Below are 19,533 nucleotides of genomic sequence, written 5' to 3' on the forward strand. Positions count from 1 at the left end.
GGGCCCCGCCGCGCCGCCCGCGGCCTTCCCGGTACCGCAGGGGCGGCACCGCGGCCGCTTCCGGCCTGTAGGGCCCGCGGCCGCCGCGGCCTGGGCGGGGGTGGCGGGGCTGAGGGGTGTGAGAGGGTTCCTCCCTCCGCGCCGGCCGTGAGGGGAGCCCCGGGCGGGGTGCGGCGGATTTGGGGGTGAGGGGGAGCCCCAGGGCGGGGTTTGGGGTGAGGGGAGTCCTAGGAAGAAGTTTGGGACATTGGGGGGACCCCGGCGGGGTTTGGGGGATTTGGGGAGCCCCAGGGCGGGGTTTGGGCTCGGCGTGAGGTTGGAGCACCCCAACGTGGCTGGGGGACAGCCTGAGGGGGACTGAACCATTTGTGTTACGGGGGACACCCTGAGATGAGGGGATCCCCTAAAATGGGACTGAACCATTTGTTTTATGGGGGGGGCTTAGGGGTCCCAGCCTTGGGATCACGCTGGGAATTTTATCTGGGAAAGGAAAGCTTGGAGCTGCCCAAATCCCGGGAATTTCCCCTCAGTGCCTGGAGTCTGGGGCGGGCAGTGATCTCTGGGGTGTGCCTGCGCTCCCGGGGCTGTCCCTGCCCGTTCCCTGAGGGGATTTTGGGAACTGTGGCTCTGCAGGCAGATTTCCTGAAGGGTCTCCCAGTGTACAACAAGAGCAACTTCAGCAGGTTCCATGCGGATTCCGTCTGCAAGGCCTCCGTGAGTGCTCCGGGGCCATCCCCGCTCCCGGAGTTCCCCAGTCCTGGCATTCCCCAGTCCTGGCATTCCCCAGTCCTGGCATTTCCCAATCCTGGCATTCCCCAATCCTGGAGTTCCCCAATCCTGGAATTCCCCATCCCAGCGTTCCCAAATCCCGGAATTCCCGAATCCCAGCATTCCCCGATCCCAGCATTCCCAATGCCCCTGTTCCCAGTCCCAGCATTCCCAATCCCAGCATTCCCAGTCCCAGCATTCCCAATGCCCCTGTTCCCAGTCCCAGCATTCCCAGTCCCAGCATTCCCAGTCCCAGCATTCCCAGTCCCAGCATTCCCAATGCCCCTGTTCCCAGTCCCACCCCCGATTCTCTCTCGTTCCCGTTCCAGAACCGCCGGCCCTCGGTGTATTTGCCCACCAGAGAATTCCCCTCGGAACAGAGTGAGTTCTCCCGGGAAAATCCCATTTGTTATCGGCCTCACCGGGGAGATCCCAGTCCCAGCCTCCCCCTTTTTATTCCCAATTTCCCCCCTTTTAATTCCCATTTTTTCCTTTAGTAATTCCCAACTTCCCCCTCTCTTTATTCTCAAATTTCCCCTTATTTATCCCAAATTTCCCCCTTTTTTATTCCAGATTTTCCCTCCTTTTAGTCCAAATTTCTCCTTTATTTATTCCCAACACTCCCCCTCTTTTATACCAACTTTGCCCCTTATTTATCCCAAATTTCCCCCTTTTTTATTCCAGATTTTCCCTCCTTTTAGTCCAAATTTCTCCTTTATTTATTCCCAACACTCCCCCTCTTTTATACCAACTTTGCCCCTTATTTATCCCAAATTTCTGCCTTTTTTATTTCCAGCTTTTTCCCTTTCTTTATTCCCAATTTTCCCTTTATTTACTCCCAGTTTTCCCTCTGTTTATTCCCAATTTCCCCTTTACTTATTCCCAACTTTCCGTTCTTTTATCCCAAATTTCACCCTTATTTATTCCCAATTTCTCCCTCATTTATTCCCAATTTTCCCTTTATTAATTCCCAATATTCCCCCTTTATTTATTCCCATTTTCCCCCTTTTATTTATTCCCATTTTCCACTTCTTTATCCCAATTTTTCCCCCAACAATTCCCAATTTTTCTTCCCTCCTTACCTGTTGGAATCCTCCTAAAACCTGGAATCTTTTCCCTGTTTTTCCTTGGATTTTCCCCAGTAATTGTGACAGAGAAGACAAACATCCTCCTGCGCTACCTCCACCAGCAGTGGGACAAAAAGGTGACATTTGGGACCCAAAACTCCCAGTTTTTCTGGGAATTTGGGATTGGTTCATTCCAGGAATCATTCCTGTAGGAATGGTTGAACGTGGGAATTCCAAGCAGGAAATCCTGGGGTGGTTCTGCCCCGGGAATGAGGGAAAATTGGGATTGAGGGGAGGTTGTGGTGGGGAGTTTGGGAATGCTGGGATTGGAAATGCTGGGGTTTGGGAATCCGGGGATTTGGGAATCCCAGCATGTGGGAACACGAGGGATCCCTGTGCTGGGAGCCTGCCCTAGAACTGCCCCTGGAACTCCCTGGAATTCCCCTGGAACCCCCTGAATTGCCCCTGGAACTCCCTAAAATCCCCTGGAATTGCCCCTGGAACTCCCTAACATCCCCTGGAGCCCCCTGAAATCCCCCTGGAACTCCCTAAAATTCCCCGAAATCCCCCTGGAATTGCCCCTGGCACCCCTGGAATTGCCCCTGGCACCCCTGGCACCCCTGGCACCCCTGGAATTGCCCCTGGCACCCCTGGCATTCCCTGGCACCCCTGGCACCCCTGGCATCGTTGCAGAATGCGGCCAAGAAGCGCGAGCAGGAGCAGGCCGAGCTGGAGGGCGAGAACTCGGCGCCGCCGCGCAAGATCGCCCGGACCGGCAGCCAGGACATGACCGAGGACACTTAAAATCCTGGGATTCGGGAATTCCCAAGGCTCTTCCCGCTTTGTTCACCGCCCACGCCCCCCTCCCCCGACCCGCTGGGAATTCCCAGGATCCGCCCTATTTATTTGGGATTTGCCTCGTGCCCGGTTTTTGGTTTGTATTTATGGGGTTTTTATGGAGAGGGAGGATTGTTTGTCCTTAGGGGCCCTAATTCCCAAAATTCCCCTTTTTTCTGGGATATCCCAGAATTCCTAATTCCCAAAATTCCCCTTTTTCCTGAGGTTCCTGGGATTTGCTCCTGACGTCTCCAGAAGAGCTCATTCCCAAAAATCCACTTCTCCTGGGATCTATTCCCTTCCCAAAATCCCCTTTTTCCTGGGATTCCTTGGATCTGCTCCTTGTGAAATTCCAGAACAACTCTTTTTTTAAATTCCACTTTTTTTGGGGGATTCTTGGGGTCTCCTCCCTGTGATACTCCAGAATTCCTCATTCCCAAAAATCCACTTTTTCTGGGATCTCCTCCCTTCCCAAAACTCACCTTTTCCCAGGATTCCCCACATCCCCTCCATGTAAAATTCCAGGATTTTTTTCCCCTTCACTTCCCCCTTGAGAAATTCCCAGGAATCCTTTGGATATTCCCAACCTTTCCCATTTTTGAGGCCTTTCCCATTTTTCCAGAAAATTCCCAACCCCTTCCCGGGCTCCAATCATGGCTGGAGCCAATCCCTGGGAATTTGGATCCCAGGATTTTTTTGGGGCTGGATCCACGGAATTTTTTCCACCTCCCTTTGGAAAATCCGGGAGCTTTGATCCTTAAATCCCGATTTTTTCCTGGGAATCACCGGATCCTCTCCGAGGGATCGCTCAGAATTCCCAGGACCGGGAGCGGCCCCAGATCTGAGAGAAGTCTGCCTGCAATTCGGGAATCCATGATGGGATTTGGGATCTGGGCTGGAAGAATCCAGGATGGAATTTGAGAATCCAGACTGGAATTCCAGAATCCAGGATGGAATTTCAGGAATCCAAGATGGAAGAATCCAGGATGGAATTCCAGGAATGCAGAGCCCATCCCCCTCTCCCCAAATCCTCGGGATTGAGACAATTCCCAGCTGCCTTTCCAGGACCATCCAGAGGCTCAGGATCCATGGAGAACCTCGGGAAAGGACGAGATGATCCCAAAATTCCAGCTGCTTTTCCATGAGGAGCTGACTCCTGCAGGAATCCCGGAATTCGGGGCCCTTCTCCCTCCCCTTGCTGGGAAACCCGCAGGGATTTTTCCAGGAGATTCCCAGAATCGATTCCCTGGCTCTGGGAGGGTTCCTGCTGCCCTTTTCCCAGAAAATCCCAGATCCACCCTTGGAATTCCGGGCCGGGAAGGGCCAAAACTCCCCCAGATGCTCGGGAGGAGCAGGAGCAGGACACGGCTCCGGTCAGAATTCCCGGAAATTGGGACTGGAATTCAATCCAGAACTTTGGCTCTGCCTCCGTTTTTCCCAATTTTTTTTTTGTTTGTTTTGTTTTGTTTGGTTGGTTTTTTTATGGAAGTGACTTTGGAATTCCTGGAATGCGGTGTTGGGGGGGAGGGGGGGGGGGGAAGGACAAGCGGAATTCCCGGGATTTTGGTTGGGTTTGGGATTTCCAGCTGGAGAACTGCGGGAGGAGCCGGATTTGAGGAATCTCCGGGAGGAATTCCGGGGTTTCCAGGAGAGGAGGGCGGATCCCGGGGTTCCCGAGGCTGGGGAATGTTGTTCCATTAAAGAGTTGGCACTTCCTGCTGGAATTCCCACTTTTTTTCCCCCAGGAAAAGGGGGGTGGGAGCCTCGGGAACGAGGATTTATCCCGGAAAAAACAGGGATGGGGAATTCCGGGGAAAAGGTTGGGATTGGCTGGAAGGTCCAGATCCCGTTGGGATTTGGGATCCTTGGATTTGGGGTTCTCATCCCCTTCCTGGATTTGGGATCTCTGAATTTGGGATTCTCGTCCATGGATTTCTTTGGGATCCCTGCAGTGAGTCCTGTCCTCATCCCATCCCAAATTCCCAAAATCCCTGGATTTGGGGTTCTCCTCCCATCCCTGCATTTGGGATCCCCCTTCCCCCTCTCCTCCAGGTCATTCCCAGCTTTCCCTGCAATTCCCTCTTCCTCCCCTTCCCTTGATCCCATTCAGGAAGTCTTCTGGAAAATTCCTGGGAAAATCCTCTCCTCCCACTTCCTGGTGCCTTCCAACCTGGAATTCCCAAATCCCAGGATTTTCCTGGTTTTTTTTGGCCCAGTTTCTGCCCCCAAACACCCACAGGGCTTGGAATTCTCAGAATTCCTGCAATTCCCAGAGCTCAATCCTGAATTTCTTGGGAATTTTCCACCCAATTTTGGCCATTCCCAAATCCTGGGAAGCTCCGTCATGCTCAGCTCCAGGATTTTCCCTTCAAATCCTTCCATTTCCACCCAAAATCCAGGATCACAGAGCTGGAAAATCCTGAATTTTCCTAAAATTCCTGCTAAAATCCTGTATATTCACCAGTATTCTTCTGTGGGAATTTCTTTTCCAAGAATTCCACATTTGTATCAACAAGAAATTGATGGAATTTTGAGGATTTAATCGGGTTTTTCCCTCCTTTCCTGGCTCCTGAGAATATTTGGTTCCCCTTTTTCCAGAGGCTGGGAATGCTGCTCCGGATCCTGGAGCCGAATTTGAATATTCAAATATGCAAATGAGATGCAAATGAGCTGTCGAAATAAATTTCTTTTTTATTGCGGATTTTACAAAAATAAATTAAAAAGAAATAAATTACCCCCCCCCTTCCTTCCTTTCCTGGAATTCCCACTCCAAGGAAAAAAATCAAAGGAAAAACCATTCCCAAATTTTCCCCTCCTCCGTAATTCCAGAGATTTTTTTGTTGTTTTTTTTGGGAAAGGGATGAAAATTCCCCGGATCTGGGGCTTTTCCCTCTGGGAATTCTGTGTTCCAGAGGGAAATGGGATCAAAGCCATTCCCGGGGTTTTTGGGAAAATCCCATGGGATGAGGGCAGGAGGAGGAGCCGGAGCCTCCTGGAACTTTGGGGTCTCAGTTTCCTGGAATTCCCAAGGTTCCCAGGGCTCCCTTTTCCCGGGATCAGCCCCAAGATCTCTGGGATATTCCAGGCCAGGTGGGGGGATTGGGATCCTCCTCCATCCACATTCCCAAATCTCCATCCCCAATTTCCAAAGCTCTGCCCTGAATTCCCAAACTCCATCCCAAATCTCAATCTCCCATCCCAAAATCTGTCCCCAATTCCCAAACTCCATCCCCAATTCCCAAATTTCCCTTCTCCAATTCCCACATTCCCAAATTTCCCTCCCTGATTCCACTGGGATTTTCCTACCCTGGAGCAGGGACGCGGAGCCTTTCCCTCGGGAATCCCGGATTTTCCTGCACTTATTGCTCTGGAAAATGGCTTCGATTTGGGATCCCCAAAAAAACCCCAAACCCCAAAATTCCATGGATTCTTTGAAATTCCATGCATTCTTCAAAACTCCATGGAGTCTTCGAAAGAGGAGGGGTGGGGGGGGGAAAACCCCCCCAAAAAATTCCAACCTGATTTTTGGGAAGAGGAACAGGAGGGGACTCGGGACAACCCCCCCCTCCCTTTTCCCAGCTTTTCCCTCTTTTCCCCGATTTTTCCCTTTGGGAATGGATGTCCCCAAGTGCCACCAGCCCCGCGAAGCGAAGCAGGGAAAGGAGGGAGCGCATTCCCAGCATGGATCCCGCTGGAAAAGCCGATCCAGGGAATCCCGGAATTCCTTCCCGCGGCAGCAGCGAAGCGGCTCCCACCCCCTCCCCCATTGTCCCTCCCCGCGTCCCCTCCTTGTCCCGCCCCTTATTGCGACAGAATTCCAGGGAATTCGGAGCTGGAGCCGGGAATGTCCCGCTGGGATTTGGGATTTGGGAGAAGCGGCACCGGCGGCGGGATCGGGGTTGGGATTTAGTGCAAGAAACGCTGCCCATGCACGGCATTCCCGGGAAACGCGCCCCATTCCCGGCTGGAAAACTCCTGGGAAGGATCTCCGGGATTTGGGATCCGGGATCCAGGCGGGGGGAGCGGGCGGAGCAGGGTTGAGGCACGGCTGAATCGGGCTCGTCCCGGGAATTCCCGGAGCGGGATGCGGCTCCCGGAGGATCCAAAGGCTGGAGCGCGGCGTCTCTGGGGGAAACCGGGACTGTGGGAGAGTTTGGGATGCTCCAAAAACCGGGATAACTGCTCCCGGTGCCCATGGAAACCGGTGCCCATGGAAAACCGGGATGCTCCAAAAACCGGGACAACTGCTCCCGCTGCCCGTGGAAAACCGGGATAACTCCCTCCGGTGCGCCTGGGAAGTTCCGGGATGCTCCGGCCGCACCGGGATGACCCGCGCCGTGCCGCTCCCGCGGTTCCGCCGCTCTCAGGCCTCCCCCGCCGTCCCCCCGCGGCTCCCGGGGCGGTGGCGGCGGCTCCGCGCGGCGGGGCCGGGGGGGCCCGGGGGGACACAGCCCGGGGGACCGGGGGGACACGAGGGGACACATCCCGGGGGACCGGGGGGACACGGCGGGACACAGCACAGAGCAGCGGAGCGGAGCGCGGCGCTGGCGGCCCCCGGGCCCGCCCCGCGGGCGAGCGGCGGCGAGAGGCTCCCGACGGCCACGGCCGCGCGCAGCAGGGACCGGGCGGCTCCCGGAACCGCCGGAACCGGGGGAGCCCCGCTCAGAACCGGGCACCGCCGCCCTCCTCCTCCTCCGCCCGGTTCTCTGGCTCCCCGTGCTCCCGGATCCCCGCTCAGAACCGGGCACCGCCGCTCTCCTCCCCCGCCCGGCTCCTCCTGCCCCCCCGGAGCCCCCGGTCAGAGCCGGGCACCGCCGCCCTCCTCCTCCGCCCGGTTCTCCGCTTCCTCCCGCGCCCCTTCCTCGTTGAGTTGTGCCTTCCCGGGCCCCGCGTCCGCCGAGGGCCCCGCCCGGGGCTGCGGGGACGCTCCGGCCGCGCCCCCGTTGGCACCGAGCCCTTCGGACTTGCCGAAATTAAAGAGCTTGCCGGGGTTGAAGGGCTTGGTGGGCGACTGCACCTTCTCGGTGCCCGCGTCCCGCTTAGTCTCGGGCGATTTGAGGAATCTGAAGCTCAGGAATCCCGGCAGTTTGTTCTCGCTGCCCGTGGGCGACTGCGGCGACCTGGCGGTGGCGGTGCCAGCCGCGCCCGTGCCCCCGGACAGGAATTTGCCCTGCAGGGGGATGATCTGCTTCAGCTTCATCACGTTGTTGGTGGCCAGCAGCGAGCTCGGCCGCTTGGGTTTGTCGGGGCCGTGCGCGGAGGAGCCGCCGGAGCTTTTCCCCTTGGCCTGGCCCTTGTCGTGCGCCGGGTCCTGCCCGGTGGCCTCGGCCTTGGTGGCCTCGTCGCGGGCGGGGTCGCGGTCGCGGCGCGCCTGGAGCTCGGCGTGGCGCTGCCGCTCCTCTTCCTCGCGCTTGCGGCGCTGCTGCTGCTGGAAGTGGTGCTGGGCCTGCCGCTCGTGCTTCTGGGGATAGCCACGGGGACATCGAGGGGACACCGGGCGTGGGGCGTGGCCGGGGGACACAACCAGGGGATATTGAGGGGACACAGCCATGGGGCATCGAGGGGACAGAGATGGGGGACACATCGAGGGGACACGGGGCATGGGGACACACAGGAGGCACATCTAGGGGACATCAGGGACACATCGAGGGGCACATTCAGGGGACACTGGGCTTAGGGACACCCCAGGAGGGCCAGTGGGCATGGGGACACCTTGGGGAACCCAGTGATGCTGGGAACACTTTGGGGACCCTTGGGGACACGTTGGGGACAGGCTGGGGACGCCACCCCGGCAGGACCCACCTTGAAGGCCTCGCGGCGCTGGTACTCCAGCTTGGCCATCTCCTCAGCCACCCAGGCAGGAATGTCGGGAATGGCCACCTGGATGACGTACTTGAGGAGCAGGGCGAAGTGCTGGGGACACGGGGACATGGGGACACGCCTCAGCATTCCCAGCATTCCTGAAATCCTGTCCTTCCATCCCAAAATCCGGCCTTTCCACCCCAAAATCTGCCTCTTCCATCCCAAAATCTGCCCCTTCCATCCCAAAATCTGGCCCAGTGTCCAGGGAATTAATGAATTAATTGTCCAGGGATTTCAGTACTCAAAGCTGTGAGTACCCAGAGGTGTAAATACCCAGGGATTTCATACCCAGAGCTGTGAGTACCCAGCGCTGTGAGTGCTCATGGGTAGTAGTACTGGCCTGCTACTCTGGTAGTACTCAGAGATTTGAGTACCCAGGGCTGTGAGTACCCAAGTCTGTAAATACCCAGGGATTTCAGTACCCAGGGATTGCATACCCAGAGCTGGGAGTACCCAGGGATTCGTGGCCCATCCAGCCCAGAACTCCCCCGGCCATTCCCACCCGCAGCCATCACCACCCCGCAATCCGTGACCCAACCTGGGCACCCCAAACCCCAGCAGGGTGACCCTGGAGTACCCCAAACCCAGAGGTGACTCTGGGGGGACCCCAAATCCCAGCAGGGTGACCCCAAACCCCAGCAGGGTGACCCTGGAGTACCCCAAACCCAGAGGTGACTCTGGGGGGACCCCAAACCCCAGCAGGGTGACCCTGGAGCACCCAAACCCCAGCGGGGTGACCCTGGGAGGACCCCAAACCCCAGCAGGGTGACCCTGGGGTGTCCCCAGCCCCGGAGCTGCCCCCAGGGGACCCCAAGCCTGCTGCCCCGGTACCTCGAGCACCACGACGGAGATGATGGCGGCCTCGGGGCTGAGCCCCGGGAAGAGGCGCTGCAGCTGCCCGCACTGCGCGATCAGGAAGCAGTTCACCACGATGGCCACCACGCCCATGGCCTCCATCACCTTCTGCACCACACGTTTGGGGCATTCATTCGAGGGGGGTTTCGGTTAATTTGTTAATTAGCGTGGTGGTGAATGGTCAGTGTGGTTATGGGAATGTGTCGGTTGATTTTTGGGTTGGGAGGTGGGAAGGTGGAGGAGGTTTAAAGTTTTAAAAGGGCGTGAAGGAAAAAGGTTTAGTGGTAATTAAGTGTGATTAGAATTAAAGAAAATTTAATAGTATTATCTAATTGTAATAGTTAATAATAGTATTTAAAAATAGTTAACAATATTTAATAACTATTATCAAATAGTTATTAATAATGGTTATACTAGTTATTATTAATAATGATTATAATAACAGTAAGTAATAGTGATTGATAATATTTTATAATAGTAATTAATAATAATTAATAATACATAATTATACTATATTAAATAATTATATTTAATAAATTTCTAATATTTTTAATTGATAATGAAATAAATAAAATTTAAATTTTCAGTTCTTTTATTCTTTAAAAAATTTTTTTTAGCTTATTTAGGGAGCGAAGCTTTTCTCGTTAACCTTTTTTAGTGGTTTAACAATTGTCAGTTCTTAAAGATTAAATTCCTGAATGGCTTTTCAGGTCAAAGACGAGAAGCCTGTGAGCAACTTCTCTGAGAACGTCATTTCTGTGCCACCGAGTGGGGACAAAGAGCCCCGATCTCCTGCTGTCCCCACTGTCCCCAGTGTCCCTGTTGTCCCCTCTGTCCCCACTCTCCCTGCTGTCCCCTCTGTCTCCGCTGTCCCCATGCCCCACCTGCCAGTGTCTCCATGTCCCCATGTTCCCAGTGTCCCCTCTGTCCCCATGTCCCCGTGCCCCACCTGCCAGTGTCCCTGTGTCCCTGCTGTCCCCGTGTCCCCTCTGTCCCGTGTCCCACCTGCCAGTGGCCGATGATGGCCACGCGCTGCCCGAAGGGTCTCTGCAGGCCGCTGCAGAGCTTGAAGGCGTCGCTGCGGATCTCCAGCACGTTGTTGAGCAGCGCGCAGGCGGCCGCCAGCGGGAAGGCCGAGGAGAAGAGCACCACGTAGCCAAACTGGATGAACATCTCCTGGTAGTCCTGGAAGGTGTCCTGAGGGGACAGCGGTGACACGGGCAGGTCACCAGGAGTGGGTCCGGATGGGACAGCTCGGGAAGGGACACTTTGGGAGGCCACCAGACACGGGGGCACCTCAGGGACCCCATGGGACACCTTGGGGATCCTGATGGCCACGGGGACACCTCAGAGAACCCCGGGAAGCCCTTGGGGAACCCAGCAGGTCCAGGGACAAGGGGGACACAAGCCACCCACCTCGTACTTCTTCATGCAGCTCTCCACCTCAGCCTGGGTCAGCTGCGTGGAGTAATCCTCCTCGGGGGGGTCAATCCACGAGGCGCGGTTGCGCTTCCTCCCTTCCTCCTCCCCCTCCTCCTCCTCCCTCCTCCTCCTCCTCGCCAGCACCGCCGGCTCCGCCGCCCTGCCGGGGCTGCCGGGCTGCGCTTCGGCCTCCTCCTCCTCCTCGCAGAGCTCGAACACAGCCGCGGGGTCCATGCCCTTCTCCACCATGGTGGGGCTGCCCTCCTCCAGGAAGGGCTCGTCCTCGGGGCCGGCGGGCTCGGGGCGCCGCTCGCCGCGCTCGATGAAGCTCACCTTCTTCAGCTTCAGCCCGCAGTCCAGCGCGCTCTCCTCCTCCGAGTCCGAGCCGCGCCGCTCTTCCTCCTCCTCCTCCTCCTCCTCCTCGGGCACCCCGCAGCCCCCGTTGAGGCATTTCTTGCCCTCCGGAGGGGCGGCCGGGGGCGGCCGGGGGGCGAGCAGGCGGAGCAGGGCGCGGAGCAGCTGCCGCACGCTGCGCACCGTGAGCTCGCCGCGGCGGAGCCGCTGGTACAGGTGGGGCTGCGACACCTCCCGCACGTTCTGCAGGAACTGCCGCGTGATCAGCAGCGTGGCCAGCATCTGTAGGGACACGGTGGCCACGGTGTCACCCCCCAACACACACACATCGCTGGGGAATGTCCCCATGGCCTGGCCCCGTGGGGTCCCTGCTCCTCCTGTGGGGTTCCTGCTGCCCTTGTGGTGTCCCTGATGTCCTCTTGTGGTGTTCCTGCTCCTGATGTCCCCACAGTGTCCCTGCTTCCCTTGTGGTGTCCTCGTGCTGTGGTGTCCCTGATGTCCTCTTGTGGTGTTCCTGCTCCTGATGTCCCCACAGTGTCCCTGCTTCCCTTGTGGTGTCCTCGTGCTGTCCCTGCTCCTCTCCGATGTCCCCCTAAGTGTCCCTGCTCTTCTTGTGGTGTTCCTGCTCAACTCGTGGTGTCCCTGATGTCCCCACAGTGTCCCTTCTCCCCTTGTGGTGTCCTCCCGGGGTCCCCGTCCCTCCCTGTCACCCCCCCCCGTGTCCCCTCCGCTGTCACCCCCGCCCATCGCTGACACCCCGATGGGGCGGGGCTGCAGCAGCGCCACCGCCACCCTGGGGGGCTTGGGGACACCTGTGTCCCCTGGGTGTCCCCTGGGTGTCCCCGCGTTCCTACTTTGGATACTCCCAGGGTCCAGCAAAAGCGCAGGAGGCGCCTGAGGAAGATGAGGGACAGGTGGAGGTGGAGGAGGATGGAGGGGAGCAGAGCCTCCCGGAGCTGCCGCGCGAGGCTCTGCGACAGGGACAGGATGAGCAGGAGCTGCGGAAGGGACACAAGGGACACAAAAGGGACAACACGGCGACACCACGAGCACACAGGGACACAGAGACACGCCGTGAGCCGCGCCGGGCGGGGACACACGCGGGGACACCCAGAGGGATGCGGTGGTGGTGGAGGGGGTGGGTGTTGGGGACACTCTGGGGACATCGGCGCCCCCGGCAGGGTCCCCTCACCTCCTTGAGGCGCTCCATGTCCTTGAGGTAGAATCCGATGTAGAAAAGGCTCAGGTAGGAATTGACGAACTGGAACTGGCGGTGACAGGGGGGTGGCACCTCGGTCACCTTGGTGTCCCCTCCCTCAGCACTGCCTGAGACCTTCCGCTGCCCTCCGTGTCCCTTCTGTGACACCTCCAGCCCCATCTGTCTCCTCTGCAGCTGCCAGGACCCCTTCAGTCCCCTCTGTCCCTCCTGGACCTCTCTGGTCCCCTCTGTCCCTCACCAAGAGCCACTGGGACCCCTCCAGTCCCCCCCAGTACCCTCTGTCCCCTCAGCAAGAGCTGCCAGGACCTCTCCAATCCTTCCCAGTCCCCCGTGTCCCTGATCCTGGCCCCCTCCAGTCCCCCTGTGTCCCTGTGTCCCCAGCCCCCACATGTCCCCCGTGTCCCCCAGTCTCCCCATATCTCCCATATCACCCAAGTCCCAGTGTCCCCCAGTGTCCCCTCAGTGTCCCCGTGTCCCCTCACCAGGACCATTTTGATGATGAGGTGTTTCTCGTAGGCGCTCTGCAGCCGGTAATTCTCTGCAGGGCACAGGGGGGGTCAGGGGGGCTCGGGGGTCCCAGGGCCACCTCAGGGTCACCGCAGGGTCCCCAGCGCACCCATGTCATTGAGCCACAAGGCCACTTTCTTGTAGAGCTCGTCACAGGCGGTGACAATGACAGCCAGGATGATTTTGGGCAGGAAGCGAAGGACACGCGGCAGCTCCTGGATGCTGAGCACCAGCTCCTGTAGGGACAGGGACAGGGAGGGGACAGGGACAGGGACAGGGACAGGGATGGGACAGGGAGACAATCAGGGTCAGGATCAGGACCTCGAGCAGCACCAGGACCAGGAGCAGTACCACTGTCCCCAGGACGGTGCCACTGTCACTGTCCCCAGGGCGGTGCCACTGTCACTGTCCCCAGAGCGGGGCCACACCTGGAGCTGGAAGCAGCCGAGCATGAGGAGGAAGACGAGGGCGAGGCAGGCCAGGCAGACGGGGAGGCTGACGAGGCTCTGGAACAGGAGGCGCTTCCAGGGCGGGTAGTAGAACTCCTCGGCGCTGGTCACCGGGCTGATCCGCTTGGTGCCCTGCGGGCACGGCCGTGGCACACACAGCTCGGGGACCCACGGCACCCCACAGCACCCCACAGCTGTGGCACACACAGCTCGGGGACCCATGGCACCCCACAGCACCCCACGGCCGTGGCACACACAGATCCTGGCACCCCACACATCTGGGGACCCCACAGCCCATGAGACCCCACAGATCCAGGAACCCACAGATCGAAGGAGCCCACAGCCCCTGGCACCCACAGATCCAGGGACGCCCCCCAGGACCCTGGGGCTGGTGGCTGAACCCCCTCGGGATGGGATCTGGGGGCCTTCCCGAAGAATGGGATCCCCCAAAAGGGATGGGACCTTTCCCAGGGGATGGGGCCCCTCCCAAGGGATAGGACCCCCAAGGGATGGGACCCCCAAGGAATGGGATACCCCAAAATGTATGGGATCCCCCATGAAATGGGATCTCCCAAGGAGTGGGGTCCCCAGAAGGGACAGGATCTTTCCCAGGGGATGGAGCCCCTCTCATGGAATGGGATCCCCCAAGGAATGCGATCTCCCAAAAGGGATGGGACCCCCAAGGAATGGGATCCCCAGAAGGGACAGGACCTTTCCCAGGGGATGGGATCCCCCAAAGAGATAGGACCCCCAAGGAATGGGACCCCCAAGGAATGGGATCCCCAGAAGGGACGGGACCTTTCCCAGGGAATGGGACCCCAAGGGATGGAACCCCAGAAGGGACGGGACCCCGAGGCGGTGTCTGACCCGGAACTGGGGCCGGGGCTCCTCCAGGGACTCGGCGGGCGTGTCCAGCGTCCCCCACTTGTAGGCGAACTCGGCGCCGCGGCGCTTCCACTCCTCCAGGAACAGCGTGGCCCAGATGACGTTGAAGATGGCAAAGACCACACAGGAGATGTCCTGGCTGGTCTGGGGGACAGATGGCACCAACTGCACCGGGGTTGGTCCCCTCCCTGTCCCCATGGCCCCCAAACCCAGCCCTGTGGGGTTGGGAGTTCCCCAGCCCCGAGGGAATGGATGGGGTGGGGGAATAGGGAAAAGTGGGAGCAAGAGAGAGGGAAACCGTCAGGGAAGGGGGGAAGCCCCGCAAGGAGGCATGGAAAACCCCACAAGGAAAACCCTACAAGGAGGGAGAGAAAACCCCACAAAAAGGGACAGAAAACCCTACAAAAAGGGATAGAAAACCCTACAGAAAGGGATGGAATACCCCAAGGAAGGATGGAAACCCTCAAGGAAAGCTGGTAAACCCCAAAGAGGAATGAAAACCCCAGACGGGATGGAAACCCTTAAAGGAGTTTGGAAACCCTCACAGGAGGATGGGAACCCCAAGAGAGGATGGCAACCCCCCGGAAGGCTGGGAAGACCCCAGAGTAACCCTGCAGCGACCCCAGGGCTCACCGGGTCGCTGTCGGTGAAGGTGTAGAGGATGGAGCCGAACACGGCCGGGTACACCATGGCCGAGGTGTAGAAGCCCAGCCAGGCGAAGTACATGGCGATCTTCACCCCAAAATAGTCACAGATGTCATCTGGGCGGGGCACAGGGGACATCAGCGGGGCCGGGAGCCAAGAACCCCACTGGGGTCACCCCAAAGATCACCGAGGGGCTGGGAGCCCAAAAATCCCACGGGGATCACCCTAAATGGGACCTCTAAAACCCTTTTGGGATCCCAAACCCTCTGGGACCCCAAAAATACTCCAAAGCCTCATCGAGGGGCTGGGACACCAAAAACCTTTCTGGGGTCACCCCAAACCCTGTGGGACCCCCAAAACCCTTCTGGGGTGACCCCAAATCCCCACAAGCCCCGGGGCTCACCGAGGGGCTGCGCCTCGCACACCGCCTGCACCCAGGACTTCATCAGGCGCTTGAGGATCCTCTGCTCGTGCAGCGGGAACAGCTGCTGGATCACCCCCCGTGCCACCAGCTCCGGGACTGCCACCGGGGACACGGCGTCAGGGACAACAGGGACATGGCCCGGGGTCCCTGCTGCCACCCCGTGTGGCCCTGGATGGGTGGGAGTAGGGGGGGGACAATGGGGACAGTGGGGACAGCGGGGACAGCTCTGTGCCCACCATGATCCTACAAACCCCGCGCAGCACATGGCCCCAGGGATGGGGACAGTGGGGACAGGGTCAGGGACAATGGGAACACAGCCTGGGGTCCCCACTGCCACCCCGTGTGGCCCTGGGGTGGCAGGGCTGGCACAGGGACAATGGGGACAGTGGCACGTGGGAGCCCCGTGCCACAGGGGCAGTGCCACCAGGTGCCATCGCGTGCCATGGCAGTGTCACCCCGCGCTTCGGCAGTGTCACCGCGTGCCGTGGCAGTGTCACCGGGTGCCACACTCACTGATGGGCTGTCCCTCCAGGAAGTGGATGTTGTGCAGGGACTCGCCCTGCTTGGCCCGCAGGTTCTCCAGCCAGTAGCGGATGATGCTCTGCCGCTCCTGCAGGGACACGCTGCCATTGTCCCGGGCCCTGCCCCCTCCCTGGCCCTGGCCCTGGCCCTGTCCCCATCGCCGGGGGTGGCTGGATCCTCACCCAGCCTCCCCAGATCCCCATATCCCAGATCCCCATATCCCAACACCCCCATATCCCTGGATTCCTGTACCCCACATCCCTGTACCCCACATCTTGGTATCCCACGCACAATATCCCCATAATCTCATATCCCATATCCCACATCCAGTACCTCCCACACTCCACACCCCACACCCTGTATCCCACACCCCGTACCCCGTACCCCCCGTGCTGGTCCCCACCTGGGAGCTGAAGAAACCGAGCTCGTTCTCAATGTTCTTGTAGATGTAATCCTCGTCGCAGGAGAAGCTGCGCATGCCGCCCCCAAACTCCGCCTTCACCGGCTTCCGCAGCCCCATCTCGTCCGCCCCGCGCAGCAAACTGCGGCCACAGCGTGGGGACAGCGTTGGGGACATGCTGGGGACACGCTGGGGACATGGTGGGGACACAGAGGGGATGGGCACGCACCTCTCGTAGGTGGCGGTGACGAAGAAGGCGTAGACGCGAGTGTGCCGGTGGTGCCGCACCTGCACGATCAGCTCGGGGATGCCCAGGCGGATGTGGTTCAGCAGCCACAGCAGCGTGTGGTCATCCGTGCTGTCTGCGGGGACAGCAGCGCGTGTCCTGCCGTGTCACCAGCCCGGGGCCCATCCTGCTGCGTGCCCCTCATCCCTGTCCCCATCCATCCCCGTGTCCCTCACTCTTGTCCTGATCCTGCCACGTGTCCCTGTTCCAGTCCCCAGCCCTCCCTCTGTCCCTCATCCCTGTCCCCATCCATCCCCATGTCCCTCATCCCTGTCCCCATCCTGCCACGTGTCCCTGTCCCAGTGTCCAGCCCTCTGGTGTCCCTCATCCCAGTCCTGATCCTGCCACGTGTCCCTCATCCTGGTCCTCACCCATCCCTATGGTTCCCATCCCACTATGTGTCCCTATCCCTGTCCCCATCCTGCCAGGTGTCCCTGTCCCGGTCCCCATCCATCCACACATTCCCCATCCCTTCCCACCTTCCCATCCCACCCCAATCCCACAACCTCAATCCCTCCCTACATCCCCTATCCCACCCCAATCCCTCATCCCCAGTGCCACATCCCCCATCCCCACTGCCACCTCCCTGGCTCTCCCCACCATCACCACCCCCTCCTTCCCCAGCTATCCTAGATTTTCCCGGCCCCATCCCAATCCCGGTTTTCCCGGTCCCACCCCACCACTATCACAGTTTTCCCAGTCACATCCCAATCTCGGTTTTCCCGGTCTCACCCCATCCTGATCCCGGTTTTCCGGGCCACATCCCACCCCTATCCCGGTTTTCCCGGTCCTACCCCATCCCGATCCCGGTTTTCCCGAGCCCACCCCACCCCGATCCCAGTTTCCCGGCCCATCCCTACCCGGGAATGTCATGAGCACGTCGCAGTTCTCCGTGGGCACCGTTTTCATCCAGGCCTTGTGGGACATGATGTAGCGCCCGGCCTGGAGCAGCCGCTTCCCGAAGAGTTTATCTGCGGGGGGGACGCCGGCAAGGGATCAACATCCCCGGGCAGCGGATCCCGATCGGCCCCGGAGCCCCGGGCCGCGCCCCCGGCTGTCCCCAGCCCGGCCGTGGCACGGGTCACGGCCGTGCCACCGCCCCGGCATCGGATTTCTCCTGCGGCAGCTCCCAAAACCGGCCCCGACAGCTGCGGGGAGGAGCCGCCGGCGCGTCCTGCACACCTCCGGCCGTGCCGAATGTCGCGGGGTGTCCCCTCGGAGCGTCCCCAAAGGCTCTCACCTCCTCCCGGAGCCCGGGCACGGAAAAGCGCAGGAAAAACGGGGATTGGGAAAAGCAGCCGGTCTCCATGGAAACCCGGCGGGCCCCGCGCCACCGCGCCGGGCTGGGATGGGGACAGTCCCCAAAGCACCCCCGGAGCGCGGGTGGCACAGAGGGGACACCGCCCTGGGGTGGCCGCGCCGCCGGGACGCGTTGTCCCCTTGCCCGGTGTCCCCAAAGCGCCTCCCGGCGAGGGTGGGGACGGGGGGATCCCAAAAAATCCACCCGGGGCCGGCAGGGAGGAGGGGAGGGATGGGGTCCCCGGTGTCGTGGGGACCCCGTTTGTCGCCTCCCTGCCTCACAGTCCCCTCGTGCCTCAGTGTCCCCTCCTCAGCCGGGGATGTGGCGGTGCCCCAGGGCTGGGAAGGGCTCGGGGTGCCGGAAACCGCCCGGGAAAACAGGAAATGCCAGAGCTGCTGATGGCGGGGAAGGCACCCCAAAACCCGGGCACCTCCCGGGAACCTCGGCTGAGACCCCCCAAACCCCGCGCCCTGATGTGCTCTGAAAGGCTGCGCTGTCCCCACCCACCCGAGCCGAGGGTGGCACTTGGGGACAGTGCCAGGCTGCCACCCCCGCTGTGGCACTGGTCCGGCAGGCCGGGTCCTGCCCTGGGGTGCCGGGGTGCCAGGGTCTGGGGGTGATGGGGTGCCAGGGTGCCCCGGGTTAGGGTTTAGGGGTGCTGGGGGGCCAGGGCGTTGGGGGCTGGGGTGTTGGGGTGCCCGGGCTTGGGAATGTTGGGGTAGCAGGGTGCTGGGGTATCAGGGTATTGGATGCCAGGGTGCTGAGGTGTGCCAGGCTGGTGGGGTACTGGGGTGTGTGGGTGTTGGGGTGCCAGGGTGTTGGGGTGCCAGGATGCAGGGGTGCTGGGGAGCTGAGGTACTGGGGTACCAGGGTGTAGGGGTACAGGTGCAGCCAGGTTTTGGGGTACTGGGCTATCGGGGTACCACGGTGGTGGGGTGCAGGGGTGCAGCTGGATGTTGGGGTGCCAGACTCTCAGGGTGCCCGTGTTTCAGGGTGCCAGGCCAATGGCTCCCGGGGTGCCCGGTGGTGGCAGTGCCACCCTGCCAGGGCAGCCGGGTGACGCCGGCCCACTGAGCTCACCCACCCTGCATTATTTATGTCCCGCCCGCAGCGGTGCCACCCGCGACACTGCCACCCGCGTGCGATGCCCACCCCGGGGACACAGACCCAGGGCCGGGGGGGTTTCCGTGCCCAACGTGATGGAAAAGGGGGGGGATCCCCAGCACCCCCAGGCTGGCTGGGCTTTGGGGTGACCGCCACCCTCACCCCGCAGCCCCTCCCGACGCCGAGGTGGCCCCGAGGGCTCGGCGGGGTTGGGGGGCCGTGTGCCACCCCCCGGGTCCCCCCGCTTGTCCCCTTTTGTCGCCAGCCCTGCCGCTCACCTTGGCTCCCGGGCTAAGGTCACCGGAGCTGCGGCGCGGCGGTGCCCGGGACCGAGCGGTGTCCCGGGGGGGGCACGAAGTGGGTCACGGGCAGAAGCCCCGCTCGGTGGCACAGCTGCCACCAGGCCCTGCCACCCCCCCCCCCCCCCCCCGCCGCGGGGACCCCGGTCAGGGGATGTCCCCTGGCCCAGCGCCACGCGGGGGAGGGGACCCTAACGACAGCGTGGGGACAGCGACACAAAGGCTGCGAGCTGCGCCACCCCCCTGGCGTGCCGGGGGGGGCACGGGCCTGGCAAGGCGGGGGCAAAACCTTCCCGGGGTGGGGGTGGCACGGGGGATGTCACCGGTG

At 60.5% G+C, this 19,533-nt stretch overlaps 2 protein-coding genes across 7 annotated transcripts in view; one reads left to right on the forward strand and one right to left on the reverse strand.

Moving 5' to 3' along the window:
• DDA1 (DET1 and DDB1 associated 1) overlaps positions 1–4,396 on the forward strand; it is a 4,557-nt gene extending 161 nt beyond the window's left edge. Inside the window, exons 2-5 of the mRNA XM_039702372.1 lie at positions 634–714; positions 1,098–1,149; positions 1,911–1,972; positions 2,529–4,396. Of these exons, the coding sequence (XP_039558306.1) occupies positions 634–714; positions 1,098–1,149; positions 1,911–1,972; positions 2,529–2,639 (306 nt within the window). The 3' untranslated portion in view covers positions 2,640–4,396. The remainder of the gene's footprint in view (positions 1–633; positions 715–1,097; positions 1,150–1,910; positions 1,973–2,528) is intronic.
• A 3,038-nt stretch (positions 4,397–7,434) lies between these two features.
• ANO8 (anoctamin 8) lies at positions 7,435–19,322 on the reverse strand. Of its 6 annotated transcripts, none has more exons than XM_039702377.1 (18): positions 19,185–19,322; positions 17,363–17,473; positions 16,446–16,578; positions 16,220–16,358; positions 15,808–15,904; positions 15,274–15,390; positions 14,859–14,986; positions 14,208–14,390; positions 13,320–13,472; positions 13,001–13,127; positions 12,867–12,922; positions 12,358–12,432; positions 12,020–12,163; positions 10,806–11,447; positions 10,395–10,586; positions 9,366–9,497; positions 8,475–8,585; positions 7,435–8,133 (listed from the first exon to the last, which is right to left on the reverse strand). In XM_039702377.1, the coding sequence occupies exons 2-18, from the start codon at positions 17,427–17,429 to the stop codon at positions 7,471–7,473; spliced, it is 3,159 nt and encodes a 1,052-aa protein (XP_039558311.1). In that variant the 5' UTR covers positions 17,430–17,473; positions 19,185–19,322; the 3' UTR covers positions 7,435–7,470. The 6 variants fall into 6 exon arrangements, with proteins under 6 accessions (XP_039558311.1, XP_039558310.1, XP_039558309.1 ...); XM_039702376.1 differs by having other exon boundaries at positions 14,208–14,369; positions 15,274–15,462; XM_039702375.1 differs by having other exon boundaries at positions 9,366–9,494; positions 15,274–15,462.
• Between the last annotated feature and the right edge of the window lie 211 nt (positions 19,323–19,533).

This window comes from Passer montanus, unplaced genomic scaffold (assembly GCF_014805655.1).
Source record: "Passer montanus isolate IOZ18808 unplaced genomic scaffold, ASM1480565v1 scaffold156, whole genome shotgun sequence".
NCBI classification, from domain to species: domain Eukaryota; kingdom Metazoa; phylum Chordata; class Aves; order Passeriformes; family Passeridae; genus Passer; species Passer montanus.